General features: G+C 43.0%; 1 protein-coding gene across 1 annotated transcript; it reads left to right on the top strand.

The window, feature by feature from the left end:
* Positions 1-4643: 4643 nt before the first annotated feature.
* LOC141191710 (uncharacterized) lies at positions 4644-15234 on the top strand. The gene is made up of 3 exons (XM_073661650.1): positions 4644-4710; positions 6242-6370; positions 12275-15234. The coding sequence occupies exons 1-3, from the start codon at positions 4644-4646 to the stop codon at positions 13441-13443; spliced, it is 1365 nt and encodes a 454-aa protein (XP_073517751.1). The 3' UTR covers positions 13444-15234.
* The last annotated feature ends 7372 nt before the right edge of the window (positions 15235-22606 follow it).

Genomic DNA, 22606 nt, shown 5'->3' on the forward strand with positions numbered 1-22606 from the left:
AATTATTTTCTTTATGGTGTGGTTGTCTTTTTTTCACATATCATTATCACTGTGGGGTTAGTAATGGGGGTGTCTTATAGACGCCTCTCCATTACTAACCTGGGCTTTATGCCAGGTGGCATCATTAGCTGACATCAACCCCAACCGTATAACCCCACTGTCACCGCTAAAGAGCAGTGTGTAGATCGAGGCTAAGTGCCAGATTTGGCGCATTCTATGGATGTGCCATTTCTGTGGCAGCTGAGGGCTCCTGTTTCTAGGCTCGGAGGGGGCCAATATTCATGGCCCCTTCCTAGGCTATTAATATCAGCCCCCAGCTGTCTGCATAGTCTTTGCTAGCTGTTAAAATAGGGGTCCCCCATTTTAATAGCCAGTAAAGGCAAAGTATTCAGCTGGGGGCTGATATTAGTAGCCTGGGAAGCTCCGTGGATATTACCCTCTTCCCAGGCTTCAAACATCTGCCCCAGCTGTCTGCTTAACTTCTGCTAAAGTATAAAATTACGGGGAACCCCACGCCAATTTTTTTTTTTTTTATAAATTCTTTATTTTAACAAATGACAAGTACAGTAACCAGCAGGGTCACTGTACTACTTATGTATGTGACTGACATTTTTCTATCTACACACGTGGTCAAAATTGTTGGTACCCCTCGTTTAATGAAAGAAAAACCCACAATGGTCACAGAAATAACTTGAATCTGACAAAAGTAATAATAAATTAAAAATCTATGAAAATTAACAAATGAAAATCAGACATTGCTTTTCTGCTTCCACGGAATTTAAAAGAAAAATAAACTCATGAAATAGGCCTGGACAGAAATGATGGTGCCCCTGAAAATAATGTGACAAAAGGGACATGTTAAATCACGTTGTGTCCACTAATTAGCATTAAAGGTGTCTACAATCTTGTAGTTAGTCAGTGGGCCTGTATATAGGGCTACAGATACTCACTGTGCTGTTTGGTGACATGGTGTGTACCACACTCAACATGGGCCAGAGGAAGCAAAGGAAAGAGTTGTCTCAGGAGATTAGAAAGAAAATTATAGACAAGCATGTTAAAGGTAAAGGTTATAAGACCATCTCCAAGCAGCTTGATGTTCCTGTGACTACAGTTGCACATATTATTCAGAAATTTAAGATCCATGGGACAGTAGCCAACCTCCCTGGACGTGGCCGCAGGAGGAAAATTGATGACAAATCAAAGAGACGGATAATACAAATGGTAACAAAAGAGCCCAGGAAAACTTTTAAAGAAATTAAAGGTGAGCTTCAAGCTCAAGGAACATCAATGTCAGATCGAACCATCCATCGTTGTTTGATCCAAAGTGGACTTCATGGGAGACGACCAAGGAGAACACCATTGTTGAAAAAAAATCATAAAAAAAGCCAGACTGGAATTTGCCAAACTACATGTTGACAAGCCATAAAGCTTCTGGGAGAATGTCCTATGAACAGATGAGTCAAAAATGGAAGTTTTGGGCAAGGCACATCAGCTCTATGTTCACAGACGGAAAAATTAAGCATATCAAGAAAAAAACACTGTCCCTACTGTGAAACATGGAGGAGGCTCTGTTATGTTCTGGGGCTGCTTTGCTGCATCTGGCACAGGGTGTCTTGAATCTGTGCAGGGTACAATGAAATCTCAAGACTATCAAGGGATTCTAGAGAGAAATGTGCTGCCCCGTGTCAGAAAGCTTGGTCTCTGTCGCAGGTCATGGGTCTTGCAACAGGATAATGACCCAAAACACACAGCTAAAAACACCCAAGAATGGCTAAGAGGAAAACATTGGACTATTCTGAAGTGGCCTTCTATGAGCCCTGACCTAAATCCTATTGAGCATCTTTGGAAAGAGCTGAAACATGCCATCTGGAAAAGGCAACCTTCAAACACGAGACAACTGGAGCAGTTTGCTCATGAGGAGTGGCCAAAATACCTGTCGAGAGGTGCAGAAGTCTCATTGACAGTTACAGCAATCGTTTGATTGCCTCAAAAGGTTCAACACAATATTAAGTTAAGAAGAACCATCATTTCTGTCCAGGCCGATTTCATGAGTTTATTTTTTTTTAATTCTGTGGAAGCAGAAAAGCAATGTCTGTCTTTCATTTGTTCATTTTCATAGATTTTTAATTTATTATTACTTTTGTCAGATTCAAGTTTTTTCTGTGACCATTGTGGGTTTTTCTTTCATTAAACGAGGGGTACCAACAATTTTGACCACGTGTGTATCTATTCTATGTGTGTTGTTCTATTCTTTCTATTCTAAATTGTCGGGTATCAATGTATTGCAACTGTACGGGGCTTATGAATTAACAGCTTTTCTAAAGAGAAGGGTGCGTGAAATGGCACTCGCATGGTCCATATGCCGTCCGTTTTTTTTCTAGGACCCATTGACTTGCATTGGCGAGTCTCGTCCGATATACGCAGCAAATCGCAGCATGCTGACGTTTTTTTTCTCAGTCCTATTTTAGCTGAGAAAAAAATTGCATATGAGATGTACCTCATAGATTAACATTGGTACGAGTGCAATCCGATTTTTTTATCGGATTGCTCCCGTCCGTTTTTCTCCCAAGTGAGTATGAGCCCTTACAGACATACTCTTTAATATCCTTAAGAGCATTCTGCCAACAAAAGGACCTAGATGGAGATCTCTGAATGGCAAATGAACCCGCATGTCCAGCTAAAACGGAATCATGTACTTTATTAATAAAATGTACGCATAAAGAGAGCGATACCTAAAGTTTGTTAATAGGTAACCCTTCCGTCGGCGACAAAACCAAACTGGCAAAAAATACAGGGTCCACCAAGCCTATCTGGTGTTTAAGCACTTAGTAGCATCAATATACAACAGGTTCTTATGATCGGTAAAGACCTTATATCTTGCCCCCTCCAACCAATGTCTCCATTTCTCAAAGACTCTACATCAAGGATGTAGATACCCACTTTTTTTTCCATGAAAGAACAGCTCTCATCCCAAAAGCAGAAGCGTCTACCTCTACTAAAAAAAGCAGATTCAAAAATGTAATTTATGAAAATTTTTTAAAGACTGCTGGAGCATTGGTTAACCCAAATGGCATCATCAAATTTTCAAAATGACCCTCAGGCGAATTGAACGCTGTCGTCCCTTCATCACCCTGACGTACGTGTATAAGGTTATATGCCCCTTTCAAGTCAAACTTGGAAAATCATTCATCTCTAGATAATTGTTTAAACATCTCAGGTTAAAGGACAGGTATTGTGAACCGTGATTTTATTAATCTCTCTAAAATCCAAGTACGGACATAACTCTCCATATATATATATTTTTTTAACAACACCCCCCACACACACACTGTGACTGGAGAGGTAGATGGAGGTGGATGGCCGAATAATACCCTTAGCCCTAAAATAGTAAAGTGCTGCGGAATATGTTCCCACAAGCTGGGAAGGGTAATTAATTATAAATAAAAGATATATATCTCTGCGCTGGATCGAGTGAGTACAGGAGTAAGATAAAATAGAAAATGGACTAAGATGCCAAGTGGATATTAAAAATATATGGTTTATTTAAACGAAGGTAGAGAATTAAAATCCGTTAAAAAAAGAGATCATGTAGGTGCTTCTTGTTCACTTCCGCGAGGCTTTGTCTGCAAGAACGTATAAGTAGGCTGGAGGCTCCGGTGGGGGAATCCAAAGAAGATAGATTAGAGATGAGGTAGAGAATTAGTATGGGTGTTGTTGACTGGGTGCACAATTGGGTGGGAAATACCTGATGTTCCTTGGTGCAGATCTGGACGTGCCGGATAGGGATAGATATGGTGGAGGTTTGGTATTTTTCTTTCTATTAGATTCTGAAAATAGACGATGGGATTAGATAAGTGCTATTGAGTAAGTAGCTAGAATAAGTAATAGACTTGATGAAATAAGCTATCTGGCAAAATACCTGGTGACCTTATCTGGTCTATGGAGTCTGTGACTGGTATGTGATAGCTAGTAAAAGGCTTGCCAATGTGGTTGAACCATCTAGAAGAGGAAGTATGTGAAGACCAGGAGTTCTGCGATGGCAGCGCAGCTGGGTGCTTGTGTCTCGTAGATGCCGGCATTGGCAGACTGTTTGGTGGTAGGACCTTTATACCGCTGATAGGTGGAGGGCGATGGATCTCTCCAGAGGTTAGGAGTAGGCCCGGCGGGCGGCACACTGGATACACTTAATCCCGGCCGGTGACTAAGTGGGAGGGTCGCCTCTGGAGGTTGGTGCGCTCGACACTTCAGAACCTGCGAGACACGTGGTTAGGATCCATACGGAGGTCACAGAGGACCAGTTTCTACCCGTTTCGGAAATCTAGTGGTTTCCTTCGTCAGGGATTGGCCTTCAGGGTTTGTGGACTTTTTATATCCGTGCTGGTAAATTGGATACAAATGTCATGTATCAATCAGTCGCATGATAATCCCCTTTCCTTGTTAGATTTAGTTGCAGGCAAATAGTTTGATTTCACTATTGAGGCCCTTTGGTCTCAGTGTCCAGTGTAAATATCCAGTGGCTTCTGCCCTGGAATCTGTTTAATGAAGTCACCCTTTCGCCAGTATTTCTGTACCACTTGAATACCCAGAACTTGGATATTCTCGATGGAGTCTCCATATTTTTCCATAAAGTGCTTTGATAGCGGATGGCCATCAAATTTATTCTTAATATTCCATATATGTTCGCCTATCCTCGTGCTCATCTGGCGAATAGTTTGTCCTGTGTATAATTTGTTGCATGGACATTTGAGGCTATACACTACACCTTTACTGGAACATGTTATGTGGTCTTTATAACAGTATTCGTTTACTCCACTACATGGCCACCTCGTATACACACAACTCCGCTCCTTACACCTCGTACACGCGCGGCTCTGCTCCGTACACCTCGTACACGCGCGGCTCTGCTCCGTACACCTCGTATACACACAACTCCGCTCCGTACACCTCGTATACACACAACTCCGCTCCGTACACCTCGTACACAGGGCTCCGCTCCGTACACCTCGTACACGCACGACTCCGCTCCGTACACCTTGTACACAGGGCTCCGCTCCGTACGCCTCGCACACGCGCGGCTCCGCTCCGTACGCCTCGCACACGCGCGGCTCCGCTCCGTAAGCCTCGCACACGCGCGGCTCCGCTCCGTACGCCTCGCACACGCGCGGCTCCGCTCCGTACGCCTCGCACACGCGCGGCTCCGCTCCGTACGCCTCGCACACGCGCGGCTCCGCTCCGTACGCCTCGCACACGCGCGGCTCCGCTCCGTACGCCTCGCACACGCGCGGCTCCGCTCCGTACGCCTCGCACACGCTCGGCTCCGCTCCGTACGCCTCGCACACGCTCGGCTCCGCTCCGTACGCCTCGCACACGCTCGGCTCCGCTCCGTACGCCTCGCACACGCTCGGCTCCGCTCCGTACGCCTCGTACACGCTCGGCTCCGCTCCGTACGCCTCGTACACGCTCGGCTCCGCTCCGTACGCCTCGTACACGCGCGGCTCCGCTCCGTACGCCTCGTACACGCGCGGCTCCGCTCCGTACGCCTCGTACACGCGCGGCTCCGCTCCGTACACCTCGTACACGCTCGGCTCCGCTCCGTACACCTCGTACACGCGCGGCTCCGCTCCGTACACCTCGTACACGCTCGGCTCCGCTCCGCTCCGTACACCTCGTACACGCTCGGCTCTGCTCCGTACACCTCGTACACGCTCGGCTCCGCTCCGTACACCTCGTACACGCGCGGCTCCGCTCCGTACACCTCGTACACGCGCGGCTCCGCTCCGTACACCTCGTACACGCGCGGCTCCGCTCCGTACACCTCGTACACGCGCGGCTCCGCTCCGTACGCCTCGTACACACACGGCTCCGCTCCGTACACCTCGTACACGCTCGGCTCTGCTCCGTACACCTCGTACACGCTCGGCTCCGCTCCGTACACCTCGTACACGCGCGGCTCCGCTCCGTACACCTCGTACACGCGCGGCTCCGCTCCGTACACCTCGCACACGCTCGGCTCCGCTCCGTACACCTCGTACACGCTCGGCTCCGCTCCGCTCCGTACACCTCGTACACGTGCGGCTCTGCTCCGTACACCTCGTACACGTGCGGTTCTGCTCCGTACACCTCGTACACGCGCGGCTCCGCTCCGTACACCTCGTACACGCGCGGCTCTGCTACATCCACACTGTAAACCCCTCCTGACCCCACACATAAACTTCAGCTCATCCAGCACCATGACAACCAGCACAGCAGAGTCCTGCATCCACTGAGGCCCCTGATCATGTGACCCCTGACTCCTCCCCTCCTGTGACCTCATCACAGGTCCTGTGCGCACACAGCAGCCATATATGTGGTGGCGGCTCTGCAGGTGGAGGTATGTGGAGACCCCATTACTGGGCGCAGGGGGCATTAACCCCTTCAGCACGGAGACTCTTTTGGGGTCTTGTGTTGCCCCTTTATAAGAATCATAAGGTTTCTGTTTCCTGTGATAGATACATACGACCCAACTATGGAGACAGGAAGGGAGGAAACGTCTTGTTCTCATTAGTGATGAGGGCGCGTGGATTGTTAACCCTTCGGTGAGCGCGCTCGGTGCTCGGCATCTATGTTGGTGCCGCCGCGGCTCATGTGTCATGGCGGTTGGGCTGCTGTGACACATGCAGGGATTTGCCTAACAAACAGGCTGTTCATCAGACATGGTGCCATTAACAGACGCCTTCACCGAGGGTCTTGAATAAAGGGATCTAATGGAGTGAATAATAGGACCCACAAACCCAAACCTATTTAACAGCGAGAAGACGAACGACCAATTGACGGGTCAGACGCCTTCTCAGCGTCAATTAAGTGACATTTTATTGAATGAAATAAGTATTTGATCACCGACCAACCCGCGAGAATTCTGGCTCCCACAAACCTGTTAGTCTTTCTTTATGAAGCCTCCTACTCTGCACTCATTACCTGTATTAATTGCACCTTGTTAGATGTATAAAAGACACCTGTCCACACACTCAATCAATCACATTCTAACCTCTCCACCATGGGCAAGTCCAAAGAGCTGTGTAAGGACACCAGGGACAAAATTGTAAACCTGCACAAGGCTGGGATGGTGTCACGGGTGTGTCAGATGTGACAGACCTCTGCCGGGGGAGCGGTCTGGAGGTGAACCAGTACTGGGGGAGGTAGCAGAACCCATGCAGTTAGGGGGTGCCTTTACATCATACATTTCCCCGGAGATTCGCAAGAAAAAAGGCGTATTTTTTTTTTCTGGGAAAAAGGGACATTTTATTAGGACCTGTCCTTCAATTCCTAAACAAAAGGACAACTCACAGCAGAGAGGATTCTCTTATAACATAACCTTCACTTATACCTATAAAACTTTATATCCTATATATCCATTACTGAATCAACATAACCCCTATTAACCTAAGGACACAAAAAGACTCATTACAGATATTTACAGGATACGGTCTCCGGATGAATATATCCAGTCCTGACTGTTAAATAACATTAATCATAATCTAAAGTGCTATTGTGCAATATAGAAAGAAAATGTTTGGTTCTCACCCATTTTGCATCTAGGCACCATCCGGGAATTTCTGTCTGTCGATCTTTTTCTGAGGACTGATGCCCCCCTGTCATGCCCCTGGGTTTAGCTCCCGCCCCGACACGGGCAGTACCCAAGTGTACCTTCTAACATATCCCACAAAAACCCTCCCGACACGTTTCTTTCTCCTTACGGAGAATTCATCAGGGGAGTATGTTTAGCATTTTGTGGAAGGCACAATTAATGCAAAGAGAGAAGGTGACTCTGTGCCAATAAAGTGTCAAAGTGAGTAAAACAAAAAATTCAATGAGGCTCACAATAGTGAGTGTTCATTACAGTCGTGCAGAGCGCTGCCTCCACTATTTTTCCAAAAACTGTATGAGGAGATAATCCCACACACTCACTTCCTGTATGTAAATAGGTTTACTTTCCCTCCTTTCCAGGGAGTCCTATGTCACTTCCTGGGCGGGGCTTATATGTGTCTTATATTTTGGTTGCTATAATTCCAGGGTTTATCTCTATCAAACCCATTCCTTTTTCAAATACATTATCCCATAATAGTGCTCTCATCAGACTCATTCCATTTTGACCACCTTATATGTATTCCCACTCTTTCAAAACATGTCATTTTCTGCAGCGCGGAGTCTCACAATCACATGACACGGCTGGGTCTCCCTCGATCGCATCATTTCCACCGCCCGACAAGCCGTGACGACGTGACACCGCCGACCGCATCATTTCCGGACGCCCGGCAGGTCACAATCACGTGACATACCCACGTGACATACCCAATCACATAATTTCTGGCCGCCCGGCATGCCGCGATCACGCAATGCAGCCCCATTTTTACAGCCGCCTACACTCAGCCATATGTTACAACATGTGGCCGTGGACTCCACAACGCTTCCGGTCACGTGGCACCCGAAACGCCTCAGTCACACGGCCGACCACATATGGTCACATGTCCCCATATATACCGTATTATTTCTCAATGATTACCACTGCCATAGTGACCATCAATCAAATCGCACATGATGCTCCTTCCTACTTGGGGTAGGCTGGCAGCTTTAAATACAAACTTCATCAGGCGACATAATTTAAATATACCAAAGAATACCCAAATAACTGGAAGTAAATGTATAGATCGCACAGTGCAAAAATAATAATAAATAATAAAGGGTATTTAGTTAACATAATTTTTGCTTCTTTGGTTTCTCTCTGTTCAGTGGCCTTGTGTGAACATGCATCCACATTTTGCATGCACATCAATTTATGTCTCAGTTCAGACCTCCAGGTTTTTTTTCTTTGCAGTCAGTATGCTTTAGTGCATATAAAAGGGTGTGGCCGCCCTTTGTCTGGGCTGACGCGCTCATTCTGCCACGGTTTTATGCTTATACTAGGGATCAAGTCTCTCTGCCTATGTCCATATGTATGTCACTTGACAAATGGTAAGGTTTTTAATACTAGAGTTAGGACTGTCCCATAAGGGTTGCCGTGAAGTTTCGGGATAGCTTATACATTATTTTGATCAAAATTATGTTAACTAAATACCCTTTATTATTTATTATTATTTTTGCACTGTGCGATCTATACATTTACTTTCAGTTATTTGGGTATTTTTTCTTGTCTTTGGTTTCTCTCTGTTCAATGGCCTTGTGTGAACATGCATCTACATTTTGCATGCACATCAATTTATGTCTCAGTTCAGACCTCCAGGTTGTTTTTTTTTATAATTTAAATATACTATTTCATTCTGAAAGCACTCTTTAAGCAGCCTGTTGCCCACAATGTCATATATTATATATCTATCCATAAATTTCCCTTCTTCCTAAGGGTATATAATCCTTAAGGATATAAATATCACCTTCTTTTGAAGGCACTCAAGATTTTAAAGGCTCAAAAATCTGATTTTGACAGGCTCATGTAATGGGACGCTTCACGTAAGCATGATCAAACGGGGGGAAGCGAGGGGGAGGATTTTGTAAGGTGGGGATCAGGAGATACTCCTTTCAGATAAAACAACTATAGCCAAGTTGCTCATTGAGCCACTTAGGGGTCATGGTGTTCAACCGGAAAATCCATCTTGCTTCTTTTTGCTGTAGGATTCTGTCCATGTCCCCCCCCACTATTCATTTTCATGCAACCAATTCCCGTAAATGATATTACTTTCGGATCCCCCCATGCACTAAATTTACATGTTTAGCAATGGGCGTGTCATTATTGATTGCAATATCATTTAGATGCTCTCCTATTCTTCTTCTCATTTCTCGTATGGTCTTCCCTATTTACTCCTTTTTGCAAATACATGTTGCTTTATATATCACAAATGTTGTTCTACAATTAATAAAACTTCTAATATCAAAGGACAGTCCTGTAACGTTACTCATAAAGGTTTTTGTAGTCTTATCATTCGGACAGGCCACGCATCCACTGCAATTGTAGCAGCCATTCGGTCTCCCTGGTAACCAAGACTTGTCCTTTTTAGATTGCACAAAATGACTTTTGACAACCCTGTCTCCAATCGTTTTGTTTCTGTGAAACGTGATTTGTGGTTTTGTACCAACAACTTTTTTCAAATCCTCGTCTATGGTAGAATTCCCGAATATTTTTCTATAATGACCCTTGCTTGTGGGGCACCATTATCGTATGTCGCAATCAACCTAATAAGTTCTTTTCCTTTTTCATTATCGTCTTTTGTTCTTGGAGAGAGCAGATTTTCTCTATTTTGTTTAAAAGCAAACTGGTGCGCCCTTCTCAAAACCCAATCAGGGTATCCCCTTCGTTTAGACCTCTCTCTCATTTCCTTAGCCTGCTGTATAAATTCACCATCAGTCGAACAATTCCTTCTCAGCCTGATGTATTGGCCTTTTGGTATTCCCTTCTTCAGAGGGGGGAGGATGGTGGCTCTCCCACCGAAGAAGGGAATTTGTAATGACGCGCCCCAAAATGATTAATGATTAAGTGGAGGAGCAAAGGAGCCGGGGCCAAGGAGTAGAATGACAGACCTTAGATGGTTAAAAAGTTAGGTATCAGGGCAGAGACATAAGGAATATAGGTCCCCAAATAGTTGAGTATAAAGGCATGTTAGGTATAGGACAGAGACATATGAGCAATATAGATAAGTAATAAAGCTTATTAAGTAACAGATCAGTATAGAAGCATGTTATATGATCATGCCAGGTGGCTTGTCTGTCTGCACAACGTGTGCTGGGTAGCTACCTTTAATGGAGCTGTGAACAGGCGCTCCCGCGCCTACGTCTCGTGCATCTGTCTCTAGTTGTGGCTGGAGGGTTTATGTATGTTTCCCCGATTACTGCCAGACCGGAAGTGTGTGTGCTTGGACCTGTTCCCCCGGAGCTTGAGTCACAGGCAGGTGACACCACCTTTGTGAGTAGGTTTGAGATGTGCGGGCCGCCTACTCACCATATCTCCACCTGAAGGATGTGGCTGCAGAAGTGAAATGCTCAGCCACTGTTTTTTTTTTCTGTCTGGTGAAGGAAGTCTCCAGACCATGTGTGTGGAAGCCAGAGAGCTCCACAGAAGGACTTTGTGGTGGAACTTTGTGTTACCTGGAGCGGGCGAAACCCCGCTCACCTATGAACTGTACTATACTTTATCTTTTTGTTTCCCGTTATCCCGGATAGGCCTTGTTTATTTTGCGGAACCCTGCCATGGTTTATGCCATTAATTAATAAACCAACTGTAAGTTAACCCAATAAGTGTTTCTGCCTCTGTGAGAGCCGAGCAAATCGCTTTACCACACCAGGGTTTGCAGCAACGGATAGTGGATTTGTGGCTGGCAATGCAGTCCCTAATGTGTTGAATAGTTTTCCATACGTATAGTAGACCACATGGGCATTTGATTACATATATCACAAAGTTAGATTCTCTGCAGAATGAATGAGGCCACGTATGGTGACAGGAGCAGATGTCGCAGGAGCAGATTACACAGGAGATGGGGCACACCATTTGCAGGAGCCCTAATATGACAAAATGGCAAAAAACCAGAGCGGTAGAAATCCCCAGAAAGTGACTCCATTTTGGAAGTTTTTACCCTCAGTGAATTAGTCTATAGAAGTAGTGACTACTTTGACTCCACAGACACTTCCTGGACATTATCACATTAGATGTTGGAGAGTGAAAATTACAAATATATTATTTTATTGCCCAACACATAGTGTCCAGATTGTGCTCCAGGAGAGACACAACGTAAATTAAGTGTTTTTTTCTCACTATAGTAATGCCAAATACATGGATGATAAATGTGGTTTGGGCGCACTGCAAGGCTCGGAAACGAGGGGGAGATTTCACTTTGGGAGAGCGGATATTGCTGGATTAGTATATGGAAGCCATGTTGCTTTTCAAGAGCCTTTTGAGACCTTAATAATTTGGAAACTTTTGTTTTCCCACTGACAGATGATGGACCTGAGTGGGGAATTGTTTTTTGTGAGATGAGTGGAAGTTTTTATTGGTGTTATATTCATCTACATAACATTGTTTGGTGGCTTTTTATTCCATATTTTGGATGCAGAATGAACAAACCGTTGAACACCACGCTCTACTGGTTCATCCTATGAAGTTTTCTATTAGACTGGGAACTGTCATTGTCTTGGTGAATAATTCAATGTTTTTACATAACTTGCCATTTCTACAGATAGTTTAATTAAAAATGTTCAAAAATATAAAATTCAAGTATATTTTACTAAAAAAAATAATTTGTTTTATTCTTGGCAGATGACTGTACCAGGAGATCAGAGGGACAGCTGACATCTTCAATTTTTAAATCCAATGATCTTGAGATCCCACAGGATACAATTGAAGTGAATGCCATTACTCCAGATATACCATCATCCCTTTACAGCGAAGATCAATCATCTGATTCTTTAAAACAAGTCCTGTCTTCTGATTCATTACCGACTACTAAGGAAAATCATAGTCACAAAAGAGGCATTAAAAAACAAACTGCTCCTAAAGCAAAAAAGCCATTTTCACCTTCAGAATATAGAAATAGTTTTCCTCTCAAAAAGTCTTTTCTTAAACATCAAAAAATGTACACAGCAGAGAATCAAATTTCCTGTTCCAAGTGTGATAGATGTTTTAACCAGAAATCAGATCTTGTTAGTCACCAAAGAACTCACACAGGGGAGATGCCATTTTCATGTTCACAATGTGGAAAATGTTTCGCAAAGAAATCAAGTCTTACCAAACATCAAAGAACTCACACAGGGAAGAAGCCTTTTTCATGTTCAGAATGTGGGAAATGTTTTGTGAAGAATGTGTCTCTTCTTAATCATCAGAGAATTCACACAGGGGAGAAACCATTTTCATGTTCAGAATGTGGGAAATGTTTTGCAAAGAAATCAAATCTTATGAAACATCAGAAAACTCACACAGGGGAGAAGCCATTTTCATGTTCAGAATGTGGGAAATGGTTTACAAAGAAAGCAAATGTCCTCAGACATCAGATAACTCACATAGGGGAAACGCCTTTTTCATGTTCAGAATGCGGAAAATGTTTTAACCAGAAATCAAGCTTTGTTAAGCATCAGAAAATACACACAGGGGAGAAGCCTTTTTCATGTTTAGATTGTGGGAAATGTTTTATACAGAAATCACATCTTGATACACATCAGAGAACTCACACAGGGGAGAAGCCATTTACCTGTTCAGAATGTGGGAAATGTTTTGCAAAGAAATCAAATCTTATCGCACATGAGAGAACTCACACAGGTGAGAAGCCATTTTCATGTTCAGAATGTGGGAAATATTTTGCAGAGAAATCAAATCTTATCAAACATCTGATAACTCACACAGGGGAGAAGCCTTTTCCATGTTCAGAATGTGGGAAATGTTTTGCAAAGAAATCAAATCTTATTAAACATCAGAGATCTCACACAGGGTAGAAGCTTTTTTCATGTTCAGAATGTGGAAAATGTTTTAACCATGAATCAGATGTTGTTAGGCACCAAAGAACCCACACAGGGGAGAAGCCTTTTTCATTTTCAGAATGTAGAAAATGTTTTAATCAGAAAGCGCATCTTGATAGCAACTGGAGAAACCACACAGGGGAAAATGCCGCAAAGTACACCCAACTAGTCTCTGTACAGACTAGCTGCACAACTTAAAGTACCACCTCGGATCTAAATCCGTAATAGGCCATTGAGGGGTTTCTCGTACCTCCTGAGGAACCTTAGGGGAGGCCGCAACACACTGTCAACTAGGGGAAAGGAAAGTGTGAAGTAAGATACAAAACTCTTGGGGAGAAACTAAAACACATTCGTATAGGGCAAAGAAGGCAAGCTAAGGAGAACCAAAAAGAACAAGTATAACCTCCCACAAACCTAAGCGTGATAGAAGGAAAAGGTGCTGGGGGGGGGGAAGCAAAAAGACCAGGAGGATAGTTTCACCTTTGTGGTGAAACTTAAAAAAATCATCCTGACGCACAATTACTTTGAATTTGATAACCACATATATCTACAGGATATGGCTTCACAGTATGCAAATTTTCATGGCCAAGATTGAAAGTGACTTCTTGTCCTCATTGACAATATTTTAATCATCTGGACGAAGTCTGAGCAACAGCTAAAGCCGTTCCATGAGCACTTTAATCAATTTCATCCCACCATAAACTTAACACTCAAGTACTTCTGTACTAAAATTAATTTTTCTGGACACCATCATTAAATTATAGAACAATGAAGTAGAACCATTCCTGTGCCAGAAGCCAATTAACTGTCCAACATCCCTTAAATGGGTCAGTTTCCATCCACAACACACAATCTCTATTGTGTACACCCAAGCCATCATATACAATCGGATATGTTCCAACCCTATGGACAGAGACAACACCTTTGGTGGCCTCAGAAAAACCTTTTTGAACCAGGGCTACCATCCAACAACAATTGAAAACCAGATTGCAAGAGCCACCAGAATATCAAGGAATCCTCTCCTACATTTGAAAACTAAACAAGAAAGGAACCGGGTGGCTCTCGTGGTCACCTACAATCCAAATCTGGAGGTGCTAAGGAAAGCTGCACCGAAATTACAACCATTATTACAAAAAGATGCCCAATTACAATCTATATTTCCAGATCCCCAACTTCGGTGATTTACGCAGCTCAAAATCTACGAAGCATCATTGTCAGAAGCTCCCTGTCCTCTCCAACAGCTACAGGAACCTTTCCCTGCAGCCAGAAAAATGTAAAACCTGTCCATTTATAATGACCACGAACAAGATAAAGATTCCCAACTCACATCAGGACCACAAGATCCCATATACATTCAGCTGCATTACATCTAATGTAGTGTACTTAATTATATGTACCAAATGTTCAACTGGGGGTCTGTATGTAGGGCAGACAGGGCAAAAAACTTAGAAGGGTGAATTTTCATCGCCACACAATAATAAAAAAAATAGATATACCTGCTGCAAACATTTTTGTATCCCTGATCACAGCATCATGGACATAAAATTACTTGTATTAAAACATAATTTCAAATCTCAGAGAGACAAAATAAATTTGGGAGTTCAAGCTTATGACAATCTTTGGCACACTCAGCAGCACTCAGCAATGTATCGCATGGATTTATGTCTTCCTACATCCACTAAGCATTGTGTTCCTCAGACCGTTTGGGAGCATCACAATCATTGACCAGACCTCAATCACAGGACAATAAAACTTTCACACTCCTTATATATGAACTGTTTCAATATTTACGGCCACAACTGCTTCTCTCTCTCCAATACTGATAGTTCTGCTTCACATCACTTGTCTTATCTATTGCATTATTCTTGTGCCCTGTTGTGTATAAATATGTGACTCTTCAGATTGTGTTATACTGTGCCTGATGAAGAGACCTGAGTAGTCCCAAAAGCTTGCAATTTGTTACCTTTTGATGGCTAACTGAAAAGATGGTATCAACCACTGAGGACTTCAAATTGTAATATTTTTCTCCCAACAGCAATTTTAAGAACTCTCCACAGGTGTTCAATGGGATTTAGATCCATACTCATTGCTGGCCAATTCAGAACTCTCCAGCACTTTGTTTCCATCCAATTATTGGTGCTTCTTGAAGTATGTTTGAGGTCCATTGCCATGCTGGAAGACCCATGATCTAGGATGCAAACCCAGCTTTTTGACAATAGGCACTACATTGTGACCCAAAATCCTTTGGTAATCTTCAGATTTCATGATGCCTTGCGCACAGTCAAGGCACACAGTGCCAGAGGCAACAAAACAACCCCAAACCATCTTTGAATGTCCATCATATTTCACTGTGGGTTCTGTGTTCTTTTCTTTGTAAGCTTCATTCTGTTTAAGGTAAACAGAATAGAGAATTTTGGTAAAGCCCATCATCTTGGTCTCATCTGTCCAAAAGATGCTTACCCAGAAGGATTTTGGCTTACTCATGTACATTTTGGGAAACTGCAGTCCAGCTTTTTTATGCCTCTGTGTCAGCAGTGGGATCTTCCTGGGTCTCCCGCCACAGGATTTCAAATGTTGACGGATAGTTCACGCTGACACTGATGCACCCTGAGCATGCAAAAGCACTTGAATTTCTCTGGAACTTGACTGGGACTGCTTATCCGACATCTGGACTGTGAAGACACGGGGTCTTCCATGGGCAGAACACTACTCAGACAACACAGGGTGAAGGTATACAGTGTGGCAATCATTTATTGAACCACCAGCAATTAATAACATATAAAACAGTCCCAGCAAATACATGAGATGGTGTAAAATTACAGTCTCACATTTCCACTGACCTGCCCGGATTAGAGCCGTGAGATATGTGTCCAGGGGACCCGATTGTCCCAACCTGGTTCTTCACATAATCTCTGAGAGTTCAGCAATGGTCAGTGGAGCAGTTCTGTATCTTGCCAGCCAGGGCTGTGGTCCCTTAGGCTCTCATTCTGTAGTGTCTCTTTGAACAGATGCAGAGGCCCCCTTTTTATAGTTCAAATTTGTCCTTTCAAGCCATCATTCACAAGTGAAGGGTTAGGGATGATGATATTAATTTACAATGCTCAAATATCCACAGCTCATCCCCCCCAAATGTTGGCTGGAAAACAACCTACAGTGGTATTTAACATACAGGTGCTTCTCACTAAATTAGAATATCAGCAAAAAGTTAATTTATTTTAGTTCTTCAATACAAAAAGTGAAACTCATATATTATATAGAGTCATTACAAACAGAGTGAGTGATCTATTCCAAGTGCTTAGGCTCTCATTCTGTAGTGTCTCTTTGAACAGATGCAGAGGCCCCCTTTTTATAGTTCAAATTTGTCCTTTCAAGCCATCATTCACAAGTGAAGGGTTAGGGATGATGATATTAATTTACAATGCTCAAATATCCACAGCTCATCCCCCCCAAATGTTGGCTGGAAAACACCCTACAGTGGTATTTAACATACAGGTGCTTCTCACTAAATTAGAATATCAGCAAAAAGTTAATTTATTTTAGTTCTTCAATACAAAAAGTGAAACTCATATATTATATAGAGTCATTACAAACAGAGTGAGTGATCTATTCCAAGTGTTTATTTCTGTTAATGTTGATGATTATGGCTTACAGCCAATGAAAACACAAAAGTCATTATCTCAGCAAATTAAAATAATTAACAAAAAACACCTGCAAAGGCTTCCTAAGAGCTTAAAAATGTCCCTTAGTCTGTTTCAGTAGGCTCCACAATCACGGGGAAGACTTCTAACTTGACAGATGTCCAGAAGGCAGTCATTGGAACCTTGATTTCCAAATGAAAATTGGAACTCTGAGACCTTGTGGAGTGTGTCAGAGTCTGGAGGAAGAGTGGAGAGGCCACAATCCAACCTGCTTGAGGTCTAGTGTGAAGTTTCCACAATCAGTGATGGTTTGGGGAGCCATGTCATCTGCTCGTGTAGGTCCACTGTGTTTTATTCAGACCAGAACATTTTAGATCACTTCATGCTTCCCTCTGCCAACAAGCTTTTTGGAGATGGAAATTTCATTCTCCAGCAGGACTTGGCCCCTGTCCACACTGCCAAAAGTACCAATACCTGGTTTACACACAACAGTATCACTGTGCTTGATTGGCCGCAAACTCGCCTGACCTTAACCCCATAGAGAATCTATTATAGAGAATCTATGGGGTATTGTCAAGAGGAGGATGAGAGACCCCAGACCCAACAATGCAGACGAGCTGAAGGCTGCTATCAAAGCAACCTGGGCTTCCATAACACCTCAGCAGTGCCACAGGCTGATCGCCTCCATGCCACGCTGCACTGATGCAGTAATTGATGCAAAAGGAGCCACGACCAAGTATTAAGTGAATTTACTGAACATACATTTCAGTAGGCCGACATTTCGGATTTTAAAAACATTTTTCAAGCTGTTGTTATAAAGTATTCTAATTTACTGAGATAATGACTTTTGTGTTTTCATTGGCTGTAAGCCATAATCATCAACATTAACAGAAATAAATACTTGAAATAGATCACTCTGTGTGTAATGACCCAACATAATGAGTTTCACTGTTTGTATTGAAAATCAAACAAATTAACTTTTTGATTATATTCTAATTTAGTGAGATGCACCTGTATCTTAGGAAACATTCATTGTTCAGAGTCCCTGTATGGCAGATGATACATTGTAAGAGAGGATATAAGATGTAGATAACAGCCTTCGTCAATTACCAATATCTCCTCAAGTGATCAGCATTCAGATTTATACGAACAATAGTCTGTGTTGAGCAACCAAAGAAGAACACAGGTTAAAAGAGTCAACATAAAAATAAAGGTATATTGCTCTTGGCCATCAGAAAGTATATCTGGCATAATTAAGGAGGAAAGCTGTGTCGTCACATGGACTATCCTGCGGTGCAACCTTTCATCAATTTTTGTCTATCTTCCACATCCAGGGAGATTAGCTACAGTGCCATGGGTTGCAAATGTATTGATTAGGTTGCGCACCAGACATCTGGAGATGGACTTGCAACCTTGAAATTGTTGATATTTTTCAACAATTTTGGCTCTCAAGTCCTCAGACTGTTCTCTTCACCTCTTTCTGTTCTTCATGCTTAGTGTGGCACACACATGCACACAATGCAAAGATTGAATCAACTTCTCCCTTTTTATCTGGTTTCAGGTGTGCTTTTCATATTGCCCACACCTGTTACTTGCCACAATTAAGTTTGAACAAGCTTCACATGCTTGAAACAATGTTGTTTACCCACAACTTTAGCAAGGTGCCAACAACTTTGTCTTGCCCATTTTTGGTGGTTTTGTGTGAAATTATGTTCAATTACTTCATTTTTTGGAACAATTTTAAGGGAACCAACACTTTCAGCATTTCATCCTCTACCTGTTCAACTATATTAGGAGGCTTGTAGCAAACTCCAATTAGCAGCTTTCCATTATTACCATTTCCATGTACAGTTACCCATACTAACTCTACATTGTCGAAGCTTCGCCCAATGTCGTCATTGATCACAAGTCTTAAGTTGGATTTAACGAAAATACACACCCCTCTACCTTTTTTTTCTTTCCTATCCTTTCTGAATGTAGTGTAACCCTCTATAGTTTCACCCAGTCATGGCTTTCATCCAGCCAGGTTTCCGTAATGCCCACCACATTGTAATCTGTGGCTGACATACGAGTCTCTAATTCATTCATTTTGTATGCAAGACTTCTTGAATTTGCCAGCAGACATATAATACTATTAAAACATTTATTACTCTTACTCGCCTCCTTTTGTTGAATGTCCCAGCCCCCTTAAATCCTCATTGACCTTTACTGTCTCACTGTGTGTACTCTCTCCCCTTATTTGCAAAACTACCCTCTCTCCCCCAAAATTCTAGTTTAAAAGCTCCTCCCTCCATCTGACCATTTTTTTTCCCTCACTCCCTCATCAAAGCTGCACCCTCCCCATTGAGGTGCAGCCTGTCCCTACTGTAGAGCCTGTAGCTGACAGAGAAGTCGGCCCAGTTCTCCATGAACCCAGACCCTTTCTTTCTGAAACATATTTATCTCCTTAAGCTCCTGCTGACTTTCTAGTGATGCTAGTGGAATCGGCAGTATTTCTGAAAGCACCACCTTGGAGGTCCAGTACTTCAGCTTCTCTCCTAATTCCCTGTAATTACTTTTAAAGACCTTTCACCTCCCTCTAACTTTGTTATTGGTAACAATGTGTACCATGACCGCTGTTTTCCCCAGCCCCACCCAATAATCTGTCTATTTGATCGCATGAATATCCACCAAATTAACTTTGGAGTTATCTTAAGGACAATAATGTTTAAACTTAACGAGATATTGGAGACGGCGCCTGACCCACCTGGAACCAAGAACTCCCTCTACCCCAGACTCCTGATACCCTTTCAAATCCACCTTAACTATGGACCAGGTGTCCCCTCACATTTTTTTTAAAAGAGAAGAATGGAAAGAATTATTGATTTTCCAGGCAATAGGAAGTTGCAAGTTAACTGTCCCATGATTTAAAATAATAATTTTATTATGACCTTCATATTTAGGTGCAAACTTTGTAGACCTTTTAAGTGCAGATTTTTTGAGGACAACCACATAAAATCCCCCACCTTAAAGATAGGAGCCTTCCTACAGCTGCGGTTAGCAACTCTTTTTTCCCAGTCACTAACTACCAAAAGATCCCTTTTGACCTCCCACCAGACCTTAATTAATTGGGGGCAAAATCTCCTCCTCTGGCATGTAAGACTGTCATCCTGAAAAATTCCCAAACACTGGATGAAAACTACCACAGCTAATAAAAAAAAAAAAGGCAAGGTCCCTGTAGCCTTAGAGGATCGGTTATTTAAAGGAAACTTGATAAGGCACGGAAACTCCACCCAGTCTTTCTGTTTAGAGGAGACAATCCATAATACTGCTCTATTTCCTGTTTCATCCTTTCAGTTTGACTATCAGTCTCAGGATGATAACCTGAGAGAAAAGACAGCTTGATACCCAATCTGGAGCAAAATCTATACCACAAACTAGCCAGAAATTGAACCCCCTCAACCAGAAATTATGTTTTTGGGAACACAATGAACTTTAACGATATGAGAAATGAACAAAGTTGCTAAGCTGCTAGCAGTTGTCAACTTTTGAAGTGGGACCAAAAGAACCATTTTGCTAAAACGGTCCACCACCACGACAGTGTTACCACCAGAGTTAAGCAAATCTGTGGCAAAGTCCATGGACAAGTGGGTCAAGGGCTGGGACAACATTGTTACGAAAGAGATAACCCGCTGAGTTTGAAGAAAGGCTTTTTGCCCTGGCAAAGACTTTGCATTTAGGGTTCATACCCATAGGTGAGAAATAAAATGTTCCGTATTCTTGTCATGCGATTGCTATGCGATTTTCTCAATATATCTAGATAGATATTTTTATATATCTATCTCTCTCACACAAATTACTTCAAGTTGTCATTGATGTTATAGGGGGCAATACACAGTGTTAAGAACTGGGGTATGTGAACCTTTGATCAGGGTCATTCGGATGTTTTTGGTTGTCATTATGATTTAAAAAGAGAAAACACAGTAGTTTGACAACAAATGGCTTCACCCAACCAATAATCATGAGTGGAGAGAATAATGTGTGTGTGTGTATATATGAATATATATAATATGAATGAGAACAACAAAAAATCTCATCTCATCAAGAGAATGCCAAGAGTGTGCAAAGCAGTCATCAAAGCAAAAGGTGGCTACTTTGAAGAACCTAGAATATAAGACATATTTTCAGTTGTTTCACACTTTTTTGTTAACTATATAATTCCACATGTGTTAATTCATAGTTTTGATGCCTTCAGTGTGAATGTACAATTTTCATAGTCATGAAAATACAGAAAAATCTTTAAATGAGGTGTGTCCAAACTTTTGGTCTGCACTGTATATATACACACTGCTCAAAAAATAAAGGGAACACTGAAACAGCAGAATATAACTCCAAGTAAATCAAACTTCTGTGAAATCAAACTGTCCACTTAGGAAGCAACATTGATTGACAATCAATTTCACATGCTGTTGTGCAAATGGAATAGACAATAGATGGAAATTATTGGCAATCATCAAGACACCCTCAATAAAGGAGTGGTTCTGCAGGTGGGGACCACAGACCACATCTCAGTACCAATGCTTTCTGGCTGATGTTTTGGCCCCTTTTGAATGTTGGTTGTGCTTTTACACTCGTGGTAGCATGAGACGGACTCTACAACCCACAAAAGTTGCTCAGGCAATGCAGCTCATCCAGGATGGCACATCAATATGAGCTGTGGGAAGAAGGTTTGCTATGTCTTGTCAGCGTAGTGTCCAGAGGCTTGACGCTCTACCAAGAGACAGGCCAGTACACCAGGAGACGTGGAGGGGGCCGTAGGAGGGCAAAAACCCAGCAGCAGGACCGCTACCTCCGCCTTTGTGCAAGGAGGAACAGGAGGAGCACTGCCAGAGCCCTGCATAATGACCTCCAGCAGGCCACAATTGTGCATGTGTCTGCACAAACGGTTAGAAACCGACTCACTCCATGAGGGTGATATGAGGGCCCGACGTCCACAGATGGGGGTTGTGCTCACAGCCCAACACCCTGCAGGACGCTTGGCATTTGCCACAGAACACCAGGATTGACCAAGTCGCCACTGGTGCCCTGCGCTCTTCACAGATGAAAGCTGGTTCGCACTGAGCACATGTGACAGAGTCTGACATTGGCTTCAGGTGGAATGGGCGTGATGGTAAGTAGAGTTTAATTTAGATTATTAAAGGAGTCTGTCTTTATTTCAAATAAATTATTTTCTTTATGGTGTGGTTGTCTTTTTTTCACATATCATTATCACTGTGGGGTTAGTAATGGGGGTGTCTTATAGACGCCTCTCCATTACTAACCTGGGCTTTATGCCAGGTGGCATCATTAGCTGACATCAACCCCAACCGTATAACCCCACTGTCACCGCTAAAGAGCAGTGTGTAGATCGAGGCTAAGTGCCAGATTTGGCGCATTCTATGGATGTGCCATTTCTGTGGCAGCTGAGGGCTCCTGTTTCTAGGCTCGGAGGGGGCCAATATTCATGGCCCCTTCCTAGGCTA

Source organism: Phyllobates terribilis, unplaced genomic scaffold (genome assembly GCF_046119375.1).
Source record: "Phyllobates terribilis strain yellow unplaced genomic scaffold, ASM4611937v1 Scaffold_51__1_contigs__length_9155689, whole genome shotgun sequence".
In the NCBI taxonomy this organism is placed as follows: Eukaryota; Metazoa; Chordata; class Amphibia; order Anura; family Dendrobatidae; genus Phyllobates; species Phyllobates terribilis.